The following is a 23,654-nucleotide window of genomic DNA, read 5'->3' as shown; positions in this document are numbered from 1 at the left end:
CTACCTTGCTGAGATTGAGTTGGCCCATATGGTCCACCTTACCAGTCCGGTTGTTCTGGTTGATTTTTTCTTTAATTCCTTGATTGTTGGAGTTCCATGCAGTTTGATTTTCTGGGGCTTTTGGTTGTTTATTGATTTTAGATTGGTTGTTATCCTCCTTTTGGTTGTACGAGGAAGTGAAGGGTTTCTACCTACACCTCCATCTTGGCCAGAACTCTATCTCCCTGCTGAACTAAATTTTTTAGCTCATCCATCTTTTGAATATGCAGACCCTGGAACTTTGCACATTGAAGAGTGGGTGCTCAGTAAGTGTTTGTGGGGTGAACAAATAAATGGGCCTATCTTGCTCTAATGAGATTCTTTTTCTATATCTACTTGGTGCCAAAAAAAACCAATTATAATTGTCTACCTGATTAAAATATTGTGAGTGAATACATTTGTATTTACTTCATCAGATGTTTAAGAGCATGAGTATGACTGAGACAGGTATATGCCATTAGCTTGCCTCTGTTCTGATTATTTCTCATATAGGCAAAATATGTTCATATTTCCATGAAATTCTTATTTCTAGATTATTTTTTTCTTAATCCATGTATAAATACCCGATCTAAATTATATATATTTATGAATATTCACCTCCTCTTTTTGCTATTCATAATTTCTACTATTTTCTCTTACAACATTATTATTAATGCAATGTCACAGATCTTATTGAGTGATATTTACTTTAAAAATATGAAAACATTTTTATTAAAATGTAAATTTCAACATCCCAAACCATTGCTAAAGTAGTGTTTATAACACATATTTGGTGATTATTTTTTAGGAAAGAGCCAAATTTGTAACATTCGACTGTGGAAATGATATATTTGAAGAAGGTGATGAACCCTCAGGAATTTATGTAATTATTTCAGGCATGATAAAGGTAAGGCAGAGATATTTATATCTGTTTAAATAGATATCTGTTATATCTATTTATAAATGCACTTGTGAGCTTAGTTAAAAACTTTATAAAATTGAGAATTGATAGTGTTCTATGTTAGGAACTGCATCGTTCCTGTTTTAGGTCAGCAACTGCCATCTAAACAGCAATTTCCTTTTTCAAACACTGTGGATAACACCATCCATCACTTTTAAGCCCTACTTCCCAATAGATGACAAAAAAAGTAAAAGAATCCTCTTTAAGATGTAAAGTTATTATATGAATCGTTATTCATCTTGTGTTTGTCTGACTTAGGAATTTGGTCACTTAAGGCAGGTATGTGTTAGCTGAGTTGGAGGAATCAGAACGATCAAGGTATTCAAGTGCTTTGTTTCTAAGTCATTATTAATTTAATAAACATGCTTAAAATATGAGTAATAAGTATTCTCAAAATAATATGTATATATGTTAAAACCAAAAGAAAAGGAAGCCATAAATTACACAGTTTTGGTAAATTAACTAGCATACATATTTCTCTCTCTCTCTCTCTCTCTCTCTCTCTCTCTCTCTCTCTCTCTCTCCCTCTCTCTCCCCCTCTCTCTTTCTCTTTTGTTTCTGAACAGCTTCAAAAATCAAAACCAGTCTTGGTAACCGATGAAATGCTCTCTGAGTCGGAGGAAAAAGAGCATCAGATAACTTTCACAGACTATGTGATCAGTGGAGAAATAATAGGAGAGCTAAACTGTTTAACTAATCAACCCATGAAATATTCTGCCACCTGCAAAACTGTAGTGGAGGTCAGAAAACATCACCTTATGTCTTACTATTGTATCTTGTTAAACATCTAGTATCAAATTTAAGGTTATTTTTGTACTTAGTATATGCTTACAATCTAGTGGAAGTTATTTAAAAAAAAAAATAGGAGTGGTAACGGAACAGAATTTGTTAACAGAATTCTACTTACCCAGTATAGTGTCCTGACAAAATGCCTGGCAAAAGTTAACCTACCATACTGAAATAAGGTTTTAATCAGAAAAAGTGGTCATATGCGGTCTCTCATGGGGAAATTAGGCAGAATGAGTTAACTGTAAATAATTTGGAGGAGAAAAAAGGGGAAAGTCACAGAACTAGGATCTGTTGATAGTAAAGTTGAGCAAAATGAATGGAAGTTTCCCTAGACGAGATTGAGGACAAAATTCTCAAAGCACCATAGGCTTCCACTGGCCTAATAGGAACTCAAAGACCAGTGACAGTGAACAACTGAATCCTGTAAATATATAAAAATCCATAAGTCAATTTTTAATACCATTTAAAAATTTTTTCCAATAAGGTTTCTGGGGTATAAACTTTTTACCCTGAAAATGGATTGTTTTAAGAGAATTAAACATTTACCCTGACTTTCCTCTATGAATTCTTCCAAGGTAAAAAAAAAATATGATGAAGACAAATTTTTTTTGTAAGGAATTCTGGCTCTAACAAGCATAGAATGAGAGAATTATAATATCTTCATTTTGCCATCCCTAATAAAATAATGGATCTAAGCTACAATCATCAATTGATGTGGAGTATTAATGGAAACATCTATAATGAAAGAACCAGGCTGACACCACCTAAAGACAACATTAGCATCAGTAAAATTAGGACAACCTAATATCATATACTTCATGATACAATGCTGCAGAGGTACTCATACCATCCACAGAGCCTTCTTATACAAGAAAAGAGAAAACACCAAGCCTCTAGATCACAGGTGGCAAACACACCGAATTCGGCCCTTCATCTTGTTTTATCCAGCCAGCACCTTGTTTCTACCCAGCAGCAGCACTGAGCTCTCATTTAACTGTTAAGGAGTAGTTACATGTATACAGTCCTAAAATTACATACGGCCCTTTGAAGGCAACAATGAGGCTGATGTGGCCCCCAGTGAAAATGAGTTTGATACCCCTGTTCTAGATCTAACTAGTTTATAGAAAAGGCAGGAAGGAGAGAAACAAGTTAATTGATAACAGGAGAAAATAATTAGATAAATCTACAGTGTGGTAGACATTTCAGGCCAAATGACCTATTTTTTCTCCAACAAATCAATGGAAAGGGGACTAGGGAGGAGGAAGAAGGCAATGAAAAACTTTAAAATGTGTCTATCATCCAGCAGTGCACATTGGAATATTTACAAGTGCATTTATACATCTGGGATTGCATAAAATACACTGCCCTGCTACTTCTGGCCATAATAAAGTTTGTGGTAGCCCACAAACAACATAGAAGTTGACAAAACATATGAGGAAAATGTTCTCAGCCACTGGAAAACAGGCAGTACTAGTCTGTAAACCTTGAGGGAAGAAAAACTCATAGGTTAAGTTCCACATTTTCCTTGACCCTCTGCCTAGTACAGTTTCCAGCCACAAGCAACAATAATCCAGACCGAAGGTAATGATCTTGCCGAGCTGAGAAGGGAAAGCTCAGAAGTCGTGGGCAAGAATCTGCAGAGCTAGGCCTAAAAAGAGTTGCATCGAGCGAGCCTAAGGAGTCTGTGTGATGGTTCTCCACAAGTCATTGGTTGAGGAGTGGGCCACACAGGCACAGATTGAGACAAACTAAATTTGCCAGATTGTTCAGAGTGGAACAGAGATATTAGAGGTCAAGAAGTACCAGGGATTAGAGACATTTAAAGTTCCATTTTGTCAATGTGGATGTTAAAAAAAAAGTCCCCTTTACCCTCAGAGGTCTTCTAGCTGATTGAATGCTTAAAATGACATAAGGCAGATTCACAGGAGAAGATAGCCAGGTTTAATTGTATATGCATGTACAAGGTCTCATAAGAATATAGATTCCTAGGACAAGTCAGGCAGTGGAGGATTATGTGACATCTTAAGCTGAGGAGAAGGGGGAATAGTGGTTTGAGAACTGAAATAGGAGGAAGGCAGTTTCCCTGGATGGCAAAGCACATGTTTGGGAAACAAATGTTTGCTGGGCCATTTTATCCCTTTCAGTTCTTTTGAGAAAAAAAAAACATTAAGAAAGTTTTTTTCCACTTGTTGCTAGTATAAGAAAATACAATTAACTTTTGGAATATGTAGTTGTATCTTGCTATATTATTAAATTTGCTATATATTCTAAGTAGTTTTAGTGGATTCTTTAGGATTTTTTTAATGTAGATATTACATAGAGACAGTTTTAGTGTTTTCTCTATAATTTTTATGTCAGTTTATTTTTCTAGCCCTATTGTACTAGATAAGTGGATAGGAAAAAAGTTAACAAAAGATGTGCAAGCCCTCTAAGTGAAAACTCTGAAATACATTCTAGAGAACTTATAGAAGCTCTATATAAATGAAGAGGTAGAATATCTTCATGGATTCAACAACCCATAATTTTATTAAGTTGTTCTTCCCAAATTGATCTATAGATTTAATACAATCTCAGTGAAATCTTATAGAAATGTACAAGCTGCTTGTAAAATTTGTATGGAAATGCAAACAATGGAGAATAGATAAAACAAATTTGATAAAGAAAAACATTAGCTGACATATATTACCTGATTCAAAGACTTATTATAAACTTATGATAATCAAGACTGTGTGGTATTGGCTTAAGGTAGAGACATTATAGATCAATGAAACACAGGAGAGGATTCAAAAGTTAGCCCACATACATGTAGTAAATTGATTTTGACAATAATGGTATTTCTAACAAATGGGACTAAGAACACTAAATACCTCTGTGGAAGCAATGATACACTAAACTGTCACTAAAATTAAAATCTTCTGTTCTTTAAAAAGACACCATGAAGAATATTAAAAAGGCAGGTCATTGACTGGAGGGGTAGCGTTTTACAATATCTTTGTCAAAAAAAGGACTTGACTAAAGAACCTTTAAAGAACATTTACAATTCAGAAATAAGAAGAAAAGTTACCAAGTTAAAAATTGGACAAAGCATTTGAACAGACATTTCACAAAGGAATGTACAAATGGCCGATAAACACATGAAGATGCTCAATATCATTAGCTCTCAGAGAAATGCAAATTGAAGGTATGATGAGGTTATCACTACACATCTACAACACTGACTTAAAATAAAAAGCCTGAATACCAAGTACCGGTGAGGATGTGAAGCCACTGAAAGTCTCATACAGGGAGATAGTAAGAGTGTAAAATGTTATGGCCCCTTCTGAAAACAGTTTTTCAGTTTCTTAGAAAGCTAAACACACACCATCTTACCCAGCAATCCTCTTCATATATACTTACACAAGATAAATAAAAACCAACATGCACAATGTCTTGTCCATTTATAACATCTTTTTTAAAAATGTATTTTATTGATTATTACTTTTGTCCCATCTTCCCCCCCTTTATTCCCCTCTGCCCTGCACTCCCCCTCCCACCCACACTCCTCCCCTTGTAGTTCATGTCCCTGGGTCATACGTATAAGTTCTTTGGCTTCTACATTTCCTGTAGTATTCTCAATCTCCCCCTGTCTGTTTTCTACCTACCATCTACGTTACTTATTCTCTATCTTTTTCCCCCTCTCTCCCTTCAATTCCCCCAGTGATAACCCTCCATGTGATCTCCATTTCTGTGATTCTGTTCCTGTTCTAGTTGTTTGCTTAGTTTGTTTTTGCTTTTGTTTTTTAGGTTCAGTTGTTAATAGCTGTGAGTTTGTTGTCATTTTATTGTTCATATTTTTATCTTCTTTTTCTTAGATAAGTCCCTTTAACATTTCATATAATAAGGGCTTGGTGATGATGAACTCCTTTAACTTGACCTTATCTGGGAAGCACTTTATCTGCCCTTCCATTCTAAATGATAGTTTTTCTAGATAGAGTAATCTTGGATGTAGGTCCTTGCCTTTTGTGACTTTGAATACTTCTTTCCAGCTTCTTCTTGCCTGCAAGGTTTCTTTTGAGAAATCAACTGATAGTCTAATGGGAATTCCTTTGTAGGCAACTGTCTCCTTTTCTCTTGCTGCTTTTAGGATTCTCTCCTTATCTTTAATCTTGGCTAATGTAATTATGATGTGCCTTGGTGTGTTCCTTCTTGGGTCCAACTTCTTTGGGGCTCTCTGAGCCTCCTGGACTTCCTGGAAGTCTGTTTCCTTTGCCAGAATGGGGAAGTTCTCCATTATTTTTTCGAATAAGTTTTCAATTGCTTGGTCTTCCTCTTCTGGTACCCCTAAGATTTGGATGTTGGAACATTTAAAGATGTCCTGGAGGTTCCTAAGCCTCTCCTCATTGTTTTGGATTCTTGTTTCTTCATTCTGTTCTGATTGAATATTTCTTCCTTCTGCTCCAAACCCTTGACTGGAGTCCTGGTTTCCTTCCCATCACTCTTGGTTCCTTGTAGGTTTTTCTTTATTTCACATAATACAACTTTTATTGCTACCTGGGTCTTTTTTATGCTATTGAAGTACCCAGTGAGTTCCTGGAGCATTCTGATAAGCAGTGTTTTTAACTGTGCATCTGATAGGTTGGCTATCTCTTCATCGCATAGTTGTATTTTTTCTGGAGCTTTGATTTGTTCTTTCATTTGAGCTATTTATTTTGTCTTGGTGCACCTGTTACATAGTAAGGGGTGGAGCCTTAGGTGTTCACCAGGGCTGGGCAGCCCACGTCGCTGTATTGTGATGCAATATATGGGGAAGGGGTTTGAAGGGAACAGTGTCGCTTGCTCTGCTCTCTACTGGTTTTCAGTTGCTTCCCCCACTACCCACAAGCAAATTGGGCTCTTCTGGTGCTGATTCCCCAGTGAGTGGATTTGTGTATGTTGTAGGACCCTGTTGGTCTCTCCAATGAACTCTTCTGTGAGGCTGGGAGTTTCTCCTGCTGCCTCAACCCCCAGAAGTTTTTTCAGTCAGAGGTTTTGAGCCTTTATTTCCCCATGCTGGAACTCTGGGCTGTGTGGTCTGTCTTGTTCCCCAGTTGTTCCTCCCAGTTTATCTGCATGTGAATGTGGAGCTGTCCACTCCACCAGCCACCACCTCAACTGGTCCGCCAGCTGTAGCCTTGCTCACCCTCGTCCTCCAGCCACTGCTGCCTTGCCAGGAATTCCCTTCACACAGCTGCCATTATCCACTTCTTCTACTGATCTGGATGAATGTTTCTTCTTTAACTCCTCAGTTGTTACACTTCCATACATTTAGATTTTCTTTCTCCCTCCCCTCCTCTCCCTTTGAAAATAAATAAATAAAATCTTTAAAAAATTATAAAGAACCTCTCATTGGATTATGTAGTCTTTTAATATTTAGTATTTAACAAAATTACACAAATATTTACTTATATAAGCATTTTATTGGGTTTCCAGGCAATTACATGAATCTTACATAATTTAAATTCTTAGCTTCAGTGTTATATATGATGAATAAATCTTACTTCCTTAAACTACAGGTGAACAAAATAAATATTAAATTTATATCCTCCTTTGTTCAGATATGTTTTATTTCCAAAAATCACTTGTATGAAGCTTTTGAAAAATGCTGTCCTCACATTGAATATAAAATGTGGCTAAAACTTGGACTTTCTATTACTGCCAAAAAAATCAGAGAACATTTATCTTATGAGGTAAGAGGTGTTTATGTAAATATGCTCTTCTCTTTAAGTGGGATTGCATTAAATTATTGTTAGAAATTAACTATTTAGGGATTTAAACTTTATAAGCAAACAGAGGATTATGAAATTGTGTTGTTCTTACAGGATTGGAACTACAAGATGCAATTAAAGCTCTGTAATGTTTATATAAGAGACATACCAAAGAACACCAAGAGTGATATCTATGATGAAACTGTAATTTATGTCATTCTCATACATGGAGCTGTAGAAGACTGTCATTTACGAAAAGTTTATACAGCACCTTTCTTAATTCCTATAACATGTCATCAGGTAAAGAAATACTGATTCATGTCTTCAGGTCAGCATGCCAAATGTCCAACAAGTATTCATGTTAAAAAATTGTCATTTTTCCAACTTCCTATGCTGTCCCTTTCCCATACCACTCCATAAACACACACGCACATGCACATGTATGCACACACCTGCGCATCCTAAGTTCACTGATTGCTTTGGCACTGGGTAGCCCAAATACCAAGCTATTCCTGTTCAATGTCAATGAGGCAGGTCAAGCTGTACTTTTTGGCTGCAATTAAATTTTGTTGCAGTTGTAAATAGCAAAAGGGGGCCTATTAAGTTCATTTACACATTGCAAAAGGGTCACACTCCCTGAACTGTATCAATAGTACTCTAGAAGAGTTCTATCAGTCCCATGTTTAATAGAGTACCAGTAGTATTTCCCCAACTACTCTGAAAATAAATGTAAAAGTGAAGAACATCTCACATTTAAGCTGTCATGTTTTCTTTCAATCAAAGTGAGAAGCTATACCATGTGAAGAAGGAGAGAAAAAAGACTGTGTGTATATGTGTTGGAGTAGAATAAAGGATACACATGTGATGAGGAATCAGCAGACATATAAAATGCAGCTACGGAAAGTAAATGGACAGACTTGATGTCAAGATGGTGGCATAGGTAGCCATGGCTTGCCTCCTCATACAACCATATCAAAATTACGACAACTAAGCTATAGAGCAACCATCCTCAGAACTGCCAGAAATCAAGTTGAATGGAAGTCTGACAACCACAGAATGAAAGAAACCACATCCATTCAGACTGGTGGGAAGGGGGGAGATGTGGAATGGGCTGGTCCCATATCCACATGTAGTGAAAAAAAAATTTGGGAGGGATATCTTGAGAGCAAGGAGTCCCAGCCTCACACCAGACCTCCCAGCCCAGGGTTTCAGTGTCAGGAAAATAAGGTGTCCATAACTTCTGGCTTCAAAATACCAGCAGAGAATGAGTTGGTAGAAGAAACTTCTAGAGTCCCAAGCAATTCTTCTTATAGAAACCACACATGGACTTAACTCAGACTCATGCCCTCTGAGCTCCAGTGCCAGGGTAACATCACTGAAAGGCACCAGTGGCATACAGGGAGGGATCGAAGTGTCTAGCATCAGGGCAAGAGCTGTGAGACAGCTTTCTCCCAGACAGAATGGTGGGAAAAGGCCATTGTAATTTTTCTGAATGCTTCCCCCACAGAGCCACAGACTTGGCATACTGGTGCCATATCTGACACTCCATTGATCTAACTAACACTGTTTGCCTCACCCTGGAGATCCCCAGAAACTCTGTCCCACCCAAATTATGGGCCCTCCCAAGCTATTAGCAGTAAGTTTTCTATATGAATGGCTGGCCTGGGCTCATGTTTCACAATTCTTAAACCCTCTCAAACAAGACACAGCTGGCCTCAATGAGCTCCCAGCACCTGTACCTCTTCCTATGTTGACCTTAGGCCTGGTAATAGCAGCAGCCAGGTTAGATTCACACCTTGGCTTTCCCTGGGAATCTCCAGCCTAGCTTAGGTAGCAGCCATCTGCAAATTGCTTTATATCTCATGTAGGGTAGCCCCAGGCAAAACACAGGTGGTGGCTGACCTTGGCCTGCACCACTTAGGAAACTTCAGAGCCTTTGCACCCAGTGAACAGCTACAGCCACATCAGTGTACCACCACCTTACCCCTCTGCAAAGCTGATCATCATGGAGGGCAGAGGCTAGTGGTCATGGCCAGCCCTTGCAGCTGACTGACCTCAGTAAATCCTTTCCATCACCTACCAATAGCAAGAAAGTCTCAACTACAATAAGGGGAGGTACTCAGCCCACACAAAAGGCACACCTCGAGTACCCAGTGGGTGAAGGGGAGGCTATGCCACTGGCCTCTATAAGGCACTTACTACATTAGGCCACACTATTAAGCCAGAGAGGCATAACAGCTCTACTTAATACATAGAAGCGAACACAGGGAGGCTGCCAAAATGAGGAGACAAAGAACCATGGCCCAAATGAAAGAACAGATCAAAACTCCAGAAAAAGAACTAAATAAAATAGAGATAAGCAATCTATCACATGTAGAGTTTAAAATGCTGGTTATAAAGTTGATCAAAAAAACTTAGTGAGGACCTCAACTACATAAAAAAGATCCAATCAGAAACAAGAGATACTCTAACTGAAGTAAAGAACAATTTACAGGGAATCAACAGAAGAGTGGAGGAAGCCTAAAATCAAATCAGTGATTTAGAACATAAGGAATCTAAAAACAACCAACAGAATAACAACAAAAAAGGCATCTAAAAAATAAAGATAGTGAAACAGCATCTGAGACAACTTCCACCATTCCAACATTCACATCATAGGGGTGCCAGAAAGAGAAGGAAAAGAGCAAGAATTGGAAATCCATTTGAAAAAATAATGAAAGAAAACTTCCCTAATTTGGTAAAAGAGATAGACATGCAAGTCCAGGAAGCCCAGAGAGTCCCAATTATGATGGATGCAAAAAGGCCCACTCCAAGACACATCACAATTAAAAGGCCAAAGGTTAAAGATAAAGAGAGACCCTTATAAGCAGCAAGGGAAAAGCAGTTAGTTACCAGGAATTCCCATAAAATTGTCAGCTGATTTCTCAAAAGAAACTTTGCAGGCCAGAAAAAATTAGCAAGAAATATTCAAAGTAATATTCAAAGGAAAAGCAGGGACCTACATCCAAGACTGCTCTACCCAGCAAAGATATCACTTAGAATTAAAGGACAGAAAAAGAGCTTCCCAGACAAGAAAAAAACTAAAGAAATTCATCACCAAACCATGATTATATGAAATATTTAAGAGACTTACTTAAGAAAAAGATCAAAACTATAAACAACAAAATATCAATAAATACATAGCTATCAACAAATGAATCTAAAAAATGAACTAAGCAAACAAGGAGAATAGAGACAGAATTATGGATATGGAGAGTGTTGTGATGGTTGCCAGATGGGAGGGTGTGTGAGAAAATGGTTGAAGAAGTGAGGGAATTAAGAAGTAAAATAGATAGTTACAGAACAGCCATGGGGATGTAAAGTACAGTATAGGAAATGGAGTAGCCAAAGAATGTATATTCATGACCCATGGACATGAACAACGGTGTGGGGATTGCCTGAGAGAGTGGGGGGTGCTCAGTGGAGGGTGCAAAGGGAGAAAATTGGGACAACTCTAATAGCATTATCAATAAAAATATTATAGAAAAAGAAAATAAATGGAAAGAGGGAATTCAAGCCAATTAAACTAAGCATATATTTTAAAGCAACTAATATATAAGAAAAACAATGCTAGATGTTAAAATGATCAAGATAAATGAGATTTGCAACTTGCCCTCAAGAGGCTCTCAACCAAGTGGAAATATACATATATAAATATGTTAAGTAAAACATTTACAGATGTGATAGAAGTACTTCCTGGGTATATTTGGGACACACAAAAAAAATATGAGAGGGGAATAAGAGAAATCCTGAACTGAAAAATGGTCACAACAAAATTTTCTATGTGGAACACCACCAGCACCAATTTGTTGCCGAGGGAAAGGAAGCAAAGCACTATTCGTAACTATGGTGCGTCTGTCCTCTCTCTATTCTCGAACGCATAACAGAGCTTTGGGGTGAGTGCTAGTTGCGAATTAGGTGGCCTACTAAGAGAATCTCCATGCAGCCCCAAACCTGCCTGACTCTGTTCACTCCCCTAGACACAAAGCCCTGCTCACTGGGGATTTGGGCACCAATATGGTTGAGAGCACACTGAAAACCCAACACGAAGTTGAAGGATTAAATTCCTGTAATTTTTCTATTACAGTTGACATTCAATATTACTTTATATTAGTTTCAGGTGTACAGCATAGTGTTTAGGCAATTATATAATTTTCAAGTGATCCTCTCGATAATCCAAGTGCTTACCTGGCACCATACATACTTAGTACAATATTATTTCCTATGCTGAACTTTATATCCCCAAAACACCATTGTTTCTTTTTCTTCTTTTTAATAGTTCATTTTTATTGTATTTTTTCCACTACCATTTATCCCTCTTCCACCCTCTTCCACCTCCACTGATCCCCCTGCTCCCCACAATCACTACACTGTTGTCTGTGTCCATGAGTTCTTTTTCTTTTTTGCTCGATCCCTCCACCCACCTCAACACCTCCACAGGTGTCATCTGCTCTCTATCTATGAGTCTGCCTCTCTTTTGCTTGTTAGTTCAGTTTGTTCATTGGATTCCACATATGAGTGAAATCATACGGCACTTGTCTTTCTCTAACTGGCATATTTCACTTAGCATAATGTTCTCCAGGTCCGTCCATGCTGTTGCAAAGGATAAAATTTTCTTCTTTCTTATGGCCGAGTAGTATGCCATTATGTAAATGTCCCATAGTTCTTTTACCCACTCATCTACCAATGCACACTTGGGCTGCTTTCAAATCTTAGCAATTGTAAATAACACTGCAATGAATTTAGGGGTGCATATATCCTTTCTAATTAGTGTTTCAGATTTCTTTGGATAAATTCCCAGAAGTTGAATCACTAGGTCATAAGGAAAATTCATTTTTAATTTTTTTAGGTAACTCCATACTGCTTTCCACATTGGCTGCACCAGTCCGCATTTCCACCAACAGTGCAGAAGAATTCTCCTTTCTCCACATCCTCACCAGCACTTGTTTGTTGATTTATTAGTGACAGACATTCTGACAGGTGTGAGGTGATACCTCATTGTGGTTTTAATTTGCATTTCTCTGATGATTACTGACATTGAGCATTTTTTCATATGTCCATGGACCATCTGTATGTCCTCTTTGGAGAAGTGTCTATTCAGGTCCTTTGCCCATTAAGAAAAAAAAAAGCAAACAATCCATTGCTTTTTAAACTTTCTAATACGTTAAAGAAAAAGCCTCTCTGGTAATTAACTCTTGATTATTTTTCCCACTTGTAAGGGAGATGAACAAAATATTTAGAAATCAATGAAAGTGTATGGAATGTTGAATTTCACAAAAACAACATGTCCAGGTATTTTAACATACCTTCTAGTGTCTTAAGATATTCTCAATTTTCAGGCACAGATATTTAGAAAGGGCCTGGAATAGTAGCTTACCAGAGAAATATTTAATTGTATGATATTTATACAGAAATTAACATATTCTGTCAACTTTTAGATACAAGGCACTGAAGATTTCACAAAGGTAATGATTGTTCAGACTCCAATTGATGTAAAAAAATTCAGATGGAGCACTAGAAAGTATTTGTCTTCACGTCAAATTTCTAGTCCAGCAGCATCATTGTGTGAGTATGTGTGATTTCTTTGAGAAATTGAAAGCTTACTTTCCATTTATAAAATACCAGGTATATATATGTATATATATTTGGAAGTTGTATGCATCCTTACTAGAATATTGAGGAATTCTTTTAACTGCCATATTTCATTTTTAGTGAATGAAATCAGACTGATAATATCTAAGTTAAAGTTAGAAATTATTTTATATTTCATTATAAGAATAAACATGTAATTATCAAGAGTAATATGAAAATTGATTAATGAGGGAATTTGTAGCTCTTCCCCATAATTAAAATACATTATATAGCAGTAATAACGAAAATAGTGTTGTACTCTCTGAACAACAGAGATATAAATCATTGGAGCTGAATGAATGTCTATTTATAATTTGTATAACTGTCATATAAATGTCTCATAATAAAAATTAAATCATAACAGGAATGATTATTTAATAACTAATATTAAGCTATTGATTAAATATTGGAAAATAAGTTTCCGGTAGATTAAGAAATTGAATAATAAAGAATTAAATTGTGGAAAAAAGTGATATTAATGCAATTTTATCATTTCACTGAAGGGAAAATAATATTCTAAATTTAGAAATATAGAAATTAATTTTAAGATTCTAAGTCTCAATAAAATATTGCTAATCAAGATATTATCAGAAAGAGATAATCAGAGAAGAAAGCTTAAATTGAAAACAAAATATGGAAAAAATGTTCAATGCTGCTAATATTTAAAGAAATAGAAAGTATTTATTTAGTGAGATTTTTTAAAGAATTATAATGTCTGTTAACAAAAAAATGTAGATAATCTGATATAAATTCTTACTTTGATATCAGTATAAATTAATAAATGTGATTTAGTACAAGCTTCCAAAAACTATAAAAAATGTTTATATCTTTTAAGTAACAAAATTTCTATTTATGTCACTATACTTCAATGAAAAGGTAAATTAATAATAGTATAATTTCTAGACATTTATTCTAAAAAATGAAGCAAAACATGTAAAAATGGTAATTAAGCATTATTTATAAAAACAAAAATTAGAAGTATTCAGAATGTCCAATGATAAATAAATGGTTACTTAAATTAATGTATCAATCAACAACTAATTTCCCACATAGTAACTTGGAAAGGATCAATGATATATGTCAAGTAAAAATAGTAATGATGTATTAAAAAGAACATTATGTTACTAATTTGAAATAAGTTATATCTTTATTATGTTACAATTATATAACTGAATCCATGCAGGCACACAGTACCATTATCACATGAGTCCCCACTGACCTTCAAATTAAGCATGAACAGGACGTGGTATTAGGACCTTCACCATCTTCTTATTTGTCAGCCGTTTCTAAACTGAGCCACAACAAAGTGAAAATGGTTCCTCTAATATGGGAGAGCTTGTGGTCTCTCATTCCTGCACATTTGCACATTCTTTGGTTCCTTCTGCCAAGAACCCTCTAAATATCCGTCTCCTCACACCTCCCATTCCCTGGATCTAACCTCTTCTCATCCTTTAAATCTCAGCTTCTTCTGAAATAGTCATCACTGATAAGTCCCAAATTCACAAAACTTCATTCTCCTGTATATGCCTGTAGCCCATTATGTGTGCAGTCCTATTTCTTCATATTGTATTGTTTTGTCTTTATGTTTGATGGTCTGTCTACTCCATTACAATATAAACTACAAAAAAAAAAATCCCCATTGCTTACCAATGGACTAGGTGCTTTTGATACATATTAATAAGGAAGTATTTGGGGATGGTGGAACAGTGGGTGATTTTGTGTCTCTATTTTCCAAATTTTCTGCATATTTGCATAATCCTTATAATAAAAGACTTCTAATCCTTTTTTTAAAAGTGACTCTTCTTCCCACCGAGTGTACCACTAATTTCAGATCGTAGGCCCTGACTGTGAGAGATTCGAACCTGGTTTAATCTGATAGTTGGACTAATTATAGCAGTCCTTTGTTTCAGTACTTGAACTAACACAGTCTTTCCTGAACCAGCTCTAAACACAGTGTATGAAGAAGGCCTTCGATATCAAACACCTACTGAGGTAAATTTAAAGTATTCTTTTTTAAAAGTTTTATTTTGAGAAGAAAAGAATCTTGAATTTATTAAAACTATCAATGTTTCTTTTATTTTGAATTATTTGACCTGCTAATCATTCTGTAGCTTTGGTATGAATGCTTTGTCTTAGCACAAGGCACAATGGAAAATGTGTGTATATTTTTTTCAGTGAAAATTGTATTTAAATATCTCACTTACTTTCGTGATTAAATAATCTATTCCATTGTATATTTGTTTGGAGTTTTCGTGGGCCTCATAATTAGTTAAATACTCTTGTAGTAATACTCTCTGACTCCTTAGAGACTGATGCAGCCACTGTGGAAGGCAGTATGTATATATATTTTAAGTATTAGAGACGTGATAAAAACAAAGTTCAGGAGATGACAGAGTATTTTGCTTGAATCACATTAGCACCCAGGCACCACTAGACAGGCTATGGTTATAGTGTACATGACCTTCTCCCACTTTTCCACCTTGTGCTGAAGCTGGGTCTGAAGACTTTACTACTGCCTTAGCTATGCACTTGGGGTCTTCCAACCTGGAGGCAGTTTGCCCCTGTTTTCACAATGCCTGTCACAAAGTAGGAGCTCGGTAATAAGTGCCCTAATATAATCTACCCTAGATTAACCCAAATTATCCAGAAAGTCCCACAAATATTAATTAATTTCAGGGTTCACAGTGAAATTGCATAGGTCCTCTGGGGATCTTGGGATTTTCAAAATCCCAAACCAACTTCGTCAGAACACCCCAAGTTATGAAGCACTACAGGGCTTTGGAAGTGAAACTGGGGCAAAGAGAAACAGAATGAAAGTCCCTCACAATATCTGTACCAGCCTACTTATGTACTGGATCTGAGGGAGTCCCTGATGGGGTAGATAATTTATTTTTAATTCTAGTCTTTGCCAAGCTGGTTGTTACTCGAGGAGATGCTAAGTGTAACACCCAGAATCTGAGAAATGTCTGCTACAAATACTCAAACCAAAAAATTGTATATTTGATTGGTAAAATATATTTACATCAAGTCCATTTGTTCTACTTATACTAGGCATACAACTCTGAAAACACATGTTTCTTCTCCCCCAGTCCCTCCTCACAAGTGTATGTTGAATGAAAGGAGGTTGTAGGTTCTGTGGGGGACGTTGAAGGTGTTTTTCTCAAGTCCATCTTTAACTCAAATGTATCCAAGTTCCCTGGCCTTTAAGGGGCCAACACTCTTCTTTAATACCCAAGTTACCATCCTGCATAAAAAAGGAAGTTCACTTCCTCCTAAAGTATTTTGGAGTATTCCTGGGAAAACTTTTCTTGAAACTTCCCTGGTTGTAGCTTGTTACCTGGAACTCTTGACTGAATAGCATAGGGACTAAGAGTATGGGTGCTGGTCTGAGAAGTCTGTGTTTGCCTCCTGGTTCCATGACTTATTAGCCATGTGATCTTGGAAAAAAAATTTAACCTGCCTAAGTATCACTTTCCCTGTCTACAAAAAAGGGCTAATAACAATGCCTATCTCATAGAGCTGTTGTGGAGATTAAAGAAATGGAAAGTATGTGGCACATAACAATCCATAATTTCTATTATTTTTTTGTTTATCCCTTCTTAACTTTGTAAACTACTTTCCCTAACTTCTTTTGCTCTCTCTGTATTAATTTTCTTAAAAATATGGATATAGTCACCCCCTCTAATTCTCTCAACACATTTGCTACTGAAGACTAGGAAGTAACAGAGGGAAATTGCAATAAAAAATAATGTAGAGGAGAGTTAAGAGAAAACATTAGATGGTTTCTGGATCCCACTGATTAGGCTTTTCTCCTTGGTCCTGGCCAGCTGCCAAGCTTACAGGGTTAGCTTAATAGCATATTTTATGGAATGGAAGGAAGAGTCAGGGATGCTAATGCTCTCCCTATACATGTGCCCCCAAAGTGCTGCTTTTTCATAATTAAAAAAAAATGTGATTGCATGATGGTTGTTAATATAGAGGAAGTAGTGTGAAAGTGAGAGACAGTCCATCGACTAGTAGGACAGATAGAGAAGATCCTCAAATCATGTGACTTAGTAGACCTTTTTCTCTCTGATTGGGTCCTAGCTATGTTTCCAGACCACTTCCTCCCCACTTCCCCCAAATCCCCTCCCCTAACACCACCACCCCAGAACGTGGCTTTACCTTTCCACAATGAAAAGGCTTGTCACAATGTCAAGCAGCTCCTCACAAAATGTTTTGGTCCCCAAGACAGTGCACACAGTGCTGCCACCACCAAAAGTCCCAGTTCTTGGTCTTTTGCTCTACAGACCAGATTTGAGACCAGCCCTGCTTCATATATCTGACTCTTATTAACAGTCTCAAAATATGACTAATATCTCCTATCTTCAGGAACGGCCTGAAGAAATGCTTAAGAGCATAAAGGAGGAGGTGAACACCGATGAGGACACCTAGAATAAACTAGATGAAAATCTGGTAAGCTGCCACGATTTCCTCAACATGATTGGGAGCACGCTTGTTCCTGGAGATTGATACAGATTGAATCCAGACGTTCATTTTCACTTCATGTGATAGTGTGAATTATATACCACTTCCCACTAGTCAGTACTCGCAATACGGTCATGTCCACTAACTAGTTGCTTCTTTTTAAGATGTTATTTCTAAATTCTAATTTGGAAAATTAACTCTTAAATAAGATTTCTTAATCTAGAGTTCTAAAAACTTTATAGACTCATGGTTTCCTCTCTATACTCTACTAAATCTCACATGCACCATTGGCTGCTCCCAATTCAACAGGTCATTTCTCAGGTCGTCATGTACTGTGGAAGATGTAAACAGGCAATAATTATGACAAATTTATGTTCTAGTTAAGGAGGCAAAACATACTAGAAGACAATTACGTAACAATACAAAATGCACTGTGGGTAGTGCCAACACAAGTTATAGGAATTCAAAAAAGAAACAGCTGGCTATTGAGCATAAGCAGAGTCTTCGCGGAGAAAGGAAAACGATGTTCAGAAAGAGGACACAAGAGAGCAAGACTTTAGGGGAACAATGAATAGACCAGCCTTGCTGGTGGTTGCTCAAATGTGGCATCTGCGGGGAAATATTTGTATATATGAGTGTTTTATATGACTCTATGTTACATAGAGCATATCACTGGGTTTAAAAATGACCTTCAGATAAATTGTTTTATTTTCACTTAAAAAATGTTAACCCTTGAATGCCACTTCCTATGATAAAGACCATATTTAAAAATATATGTAAAAACTAACAATACACTATGAAAATATTTGCAAGAATTATTTACAATAAGATTTATATATTTACCTTGGAAAAATGTATACAAAATGATAAGGAAAACACTGATTTTGATAGGCAAACTTACGAACAACCAATTCAGGGAAGAGACAATGCCCAAAATGTGGAGAAAATAAGAAATGCAAAATTAAATAAAAATAACATTAATATTTGCTTTTTTAACTTTTAAAGCATGCAAATATACCTTTCAGGGGAAGATTGGCAGAGGGGTGTTTCTGTGAACAATTGCTTTTTTAAATTAACAATTTTTATTCAGTAATAATATCGATTTCTTTTGAAATTTATAAAAAATAGAGTGATGCTTATTTTCTCACCTTTTCTGGGAGATGAGTAAAAGGAATTTGTGTCAAAAATCATAAAAATGCTCACACACTTGACTCAGTGCTTTTGCATCTAGTAATCAATCCAAAGAGAGTATTACAAAGTATTACAGTAGGCACATGTAGTATTACAGTAGTGCCAAATGTCTAGTGCACTTCTGTTTCTAACGGCAAGAAATTAAAAAGAGCCCAGTGTCCAACAATAAGAAAGTATACAATTTCATTAAAGAACATGATCCATACAAGGGAATATTATACAACTATTAAAAAGATTGGTTGTGTAGTCCAATGTAAAATATAAAAGACAGCAAAACTGTACATTTAACAATTTTAAAGTAAGAAAGATCAGAAAAGATAAATCCAAATGATTCAATGACTCAATTAGGTGTTAGAAAGGTAAGAACACAAATAGTTTTATTCACCTCTTTTATTTATATGGTTATATTACTCATATAATGGAAAACATGGCTTTAAGTATTATTCAAATATAAATTACCTGAAGGTTGAATGTTCCTTTACATTCAGCTATCACAGTGCCAGGAATGGGAATGGGAATAGCCAAAGCAGAAACTCAATGAGTGAGAATGGCTTGAGTCAATTTTTCCCACATGGAAAACCCTCCTTCTGATAATCCATCACTCCCCCTGTCCAGCTCCACAGGCCCCATTGGCTTCTCAGACTCTGACTCTCAGTTTAAATCATGCTGCCTTACTTCTGGTTCATGAATATCATGACTGATTTACACTCACTTGCTCAGCTTCTTTCGTTGACCTCAGTGTAATGTTCATGTGGGAATGAAACTGACCCTCTAAACATCCTGTTTGGGGTCATACATAGGTCAGTGTTGAAAGATTCCAAGGTCTTTTGCATTTGTTTTTTTTTCCTTCCCACTTCTGCTAGGAATGGTTGACAAGACTGATTGGAAGACCAAAGCACATATTCGCTGTCAAGAGATGCCTCCTGTTTTTAAACATATGTCCCTACATCAAGAGGGAGGAATTTCAAGATGGATCTTGTGTGGATGTTCTTGGTGCCACATGGAAAAAAGTTTGGACCTTGGAACCATTTCTTTTAAAATATTTTTTGCAAAATTTCCTTAATTTAAAATATCTATTACTTTAAATACATAAACAACTCAAAAAATTTAGAGTAAGTTTTAGTTTTAGAGCCAGAAAATAAATTTATGCCACCAAGATATTTTGCCTGTTGCTCTTAGAGCAAAAACTGGTCTCACTTTATGAAAAATAAAATATTATTTATTGAAATGTAGTTGAAATGTTTGCTCTTGAACCAAGTTTTGAGTTTTGTCATTCATTGTACTTCACCTATCCTGGGTGTGCTTGGTGAGTTGAAATAGTAAAGAATGGAAACTGATTTAGACCAAATCATAGGACTCAGACCTAAATGAACCTTCCAGTGTTTGACATTATATTTACACAATGAGCACAATGCCTGGCCCATAATTTTTTTTAAATAGGCTTAACAGTTAAGAATTATTGTGTGCTTTCTCTATGCTAGATGCTATGCAGTTACTATACAGTTAAATTCTATAGTTACAAGCCCTGGTCGGTGTAGCTCAGTGGATTGAGTGCAGGCTGTGAACCAAAGTATCACAATGTCGATTCCCAGTCAGGGCACATGCCTGGGTTGTAGGCCACAGCCCCCAGCAACTGCACATTGATGTTTCTCTCTCTCTCTCTTTCTCCCTCCCTTCCCTCTCTGAAAATAAATGGATAAAATCTTTAAAAAAATGCTATACTTACAAGCTTATGTAATCTTCACAACAAGCACATAATGTAGATACTATTATTCCAATTAACAAAGGAGTAAAGTAAAAAAATAACGAGCCATAATTTGCTGAAAATTTCACAGCTACTAAGAAGCAGAGCAGAGATTTGATAACAGAGCAGATATTTTATAATAGCTAATCAGCTATTATATCTTATAGCCTTCCAGCAAAGTAACTACTAAATAAGTATCTGAAGAATTCATAAAAATTTAAATATATGTCTTCAGAATCATTCTTTCAAAAGAGGTCAGAAAATCTGAATGCTATTCCCAACTTTGTTCTTGCTGCAACTGATGCTAAGCACATTTTCAGAAGTGTAGAGACTCCATTCGCAAAATGTTCTTGTGGAGTAAACAGGCTGGTTTGTTCTTACTGGAAAAGCCAAATCAAACTAGTACAACTTTTCTCTAAAATTAACTTCAACCCATTTTTCCCCCAGAAATAATTACATAGTAGGGGAGATTTTTCTCCCCTTTACATCCCACTGCCCTGCATTGCCCCTCCCACCATCATTAGTTCATGTCCATGGGTCATACATATAAGTTCTTTGGCTTCTCCATTTCCCATACTATTCTTAACTTCCCCCTGTCTATTTTGCATCTACCATTTATGCTTCTTATTCCCTGTACCTTTTCCCCCATTCTCCCCACTGATAACCCTGCATGTGATCTCTATTTCTGTGAATCTGTTCCTTTTCTAGTTTTTTGCTTAGTTTGTTTTTGGTTTTGTTTTTTAGGTTTGATGTTGATAATTGTGAGCTTGTTGTCATTCTACTGTTTGTATTTTTGATCTCCTTCTTTTTTCTTAGATAAGTCCCTTTACCATTTCACACAATAAGGTGTTGGTGATGATGAACTCCTTTATCTTGACCTTATCTGGGAAGCATTTTATCTGACCTCCCAGTCTAAAGGATAGCTTTGCTGGATAGAGTAAACTTGGATGTAGGTCCTTGCCTTTTGTGACTTGGAATGCTTCTTTCCAGCCCCTTCTTGCCTGCAAGATTTTTTTTTTGAGAAATCAGCTGATAGTCTTATGGGAACTCCTTTGTATGTAACTATCTCCTTTTCTCCTGCTGCTTTTAAAATTCTCTCCTTCTCTTTAATCTTGGGTAATGTAATTATGATGTACCTTGGTGTGTGCTTCCTTGGGTCCACCTTCTTTGGAACTCTCTGAGCTTCCTGGACTTCCTGGAAGTCTGTTTCCTTTGCCAGATTGGGGAACAATATTTATTATTTTTTCAAATAAGTTTTTAATTTCTAGGTCTTCCTCTTCTCCTTCTGGCACTCTTATGATTTGGATGTTGGAACATTTAAAGTTGTCCCAGAGGTTCCTAAGCCTCTCCTCATTTTTTTTTAAATTATTTTATCTTAATTCTGTTCTGATTGAATGTTTTTTTTCTTCCTTCTGCTCCAAACTGTTGATTTGAGTCCCAGTTTCCTTCCTGTCACTGTTGGCTCCCTGTACATTTTCCTTTATTTCACATTTCATAGATTTCACTTCTTCCCCTATTGCAACCATACTCAACCATTTGTTTTAGCATCCTGATTACTAGTGTTTTGAACTCTGCATCTGATAAAGGTTGACTGTCTCTTCATCATTTAGTTGTATTTTTTCTGGAGCTTTTATCTGTTCTTTCATTTGGGCTTTTTTTTTTTTTGTCTCGAATGTCTATTACATAGTAAGGGATGAAAACTTAGGTATTTGCCAGTGTGGGCAACCAGGCCACTGTGTTGTGGTGCTATATGTGGGGGAGGGGTCTGAGAGAGGACAATGTCTTGCTCAGCTCTTGGCCAGCTTTCAGTAACTTCCTCTGCCACCCACCAGCAAATTGGGGTTTTCTGGTGCTGATTCCTAGGTGGGTAGTTTTGTGTACATTCTGGGGCCCTGTGGTTCTCTCCAATGAACTCTCCTGTGATGTTGGGAGTTTCTCTCACTGCCACAACCCACACAGGTTTCTTCAGTCAGAGGTTTGAGGCTTTATTTCCCCTTGCTGGAACCCTGGGTTGTGTGGTCTATCTTGCTCCCCAGTTGCTCCTCTGGGTTTATCTGCACACAAATGTGGGGCAGTCCACTCCACCAGCTGCCGCCTCACCCACCCCTGTCCTTCAGCCACCACCTTGCCACAATTCTCTCCACCCTGTCTGCCTGTCTCCACCCCTCCTACAAGTCGGATGAATATTTCTTCTTTAACTCCTTGATTGTTGGAGTTCCATACAACCAAGGTTGTTCTATATTCTGGCAGTTCTGGTTATGTTTTTGTTTTTAAATTTGTTGTTGTCTTCCTTTTGGTGTGCGAAGAGGCAAAGTGTATATACCTATGCCTCCATCTTGGCCAGATAAACAATACAAAATTTCTAAGTGCAATTTCTCTTCAAAAGTAAATCAGGAAGAAGTGTCTGGGAAAAAAATATCCAGATTCTGCTTCCAAATTCATCAACTTGGTCAGCCACACCTCAACAGAAAGGAGGAGGTTCTGTCCAGCTCAGCATGACAGGGAGAGTAAAACCCTGAAACTGGAACAAGACACCAAGAGGGAGAAGAAGTTCTCTTCACCATAGTAGTTGTCAGTCACAGAGAGCTCAGTAGGGAGCAGACACTCTTCTGAGGGTTTTGCCTGCATTAGCTTGGGCAATCACCCGATGACCTTTAGGAGGTGAGTGCTATCATTGCCCCATGTCAAAGGGAAAGTAAGGGAGTTTAAGGAATTCAGATTAATTGCTCAAAGTCAATGTTAAATGTGATGACACTGAGACTCAAATCCCCTAAGCACATTCAATATAATTTGAGATGATTTTTAAGTTCTCTCAAGTTTGTTTTGTATATCTAAGCCATTGGAGAAGTGAAGGATACTCACCAAAAATGGTAGCCATTGTCAGTGTCTGACTAGGTTTGTGTCCTGGAGTATAAACATTGCCATGTGGGGAAAGAACCCTAAACAAGACACTTAGATATGAAATAATCAGCAGCATGCATGGTGTATACCAGCCCTCATAAACAGGATACAGTTGCGCCCAGGTCTCTTCCTGCATCTGAGAGAATGTCATGCAGACTTTGGCCTGAGCAGGGCACTCAGCTCACGTCCA

The 23,654-nt window shown here is 36.9% G+C and overlaps 1 protein-coding gene across 1 annotated transcript in view; it reads left to right on the top strand.

The window, feature by feature from the left end:
• Positions 1 to 13,109, top strand: part of SLC9C1 (solute carrier family 9 member C1) — a 101,148-nt gene extending 88,039 nt beyond the window's left edge. The window contains exons 21-25 of the mRNA XM_028504510.2: positions 827 to 925; positions 1,546 to 1,719; positions 7,342 to 7,473; positions 7,606 to 7,791; positions 12,969 to 13,109. Coding sequence (XP_028360311.2) covers positions 827 to 925; positions 1,546 to 1,719; positions 7,342 to 7,473; positions 7,606 to 7,791; positions 12,969 to 13,109 — 732 coding nt within the window. The remainder of the gene's footprint in view (positions 1 to 826; positions 926 to 1,545; positions 1,720 to 7,341; positions 7,474 to 7,605; positions 7,792 to 12,968) is intronic.
• Positions 13,110 to 23,654: the final 10,545 nt, after the last annotated feature.

Source organism: Phyllostomus discolor, chromosome 2 (assembly GCF_004126475.2).
Source record: "Phyllostomus discolor isolate MPI-MPIP mPhyDis1 chromosome 2, mPhyDis1.pri.v3, whole genome shotgun sequence".
Lineage (NCBI taxonomy): Eukaryota > Metazoa > Chordata > Mammalia > Chiroptera > Phyllostomidae > Phyllostomus > Phyllostomus discolor.
This window is presented reverse-complemented; position numbering and strand designations above follow the sequence as displayed.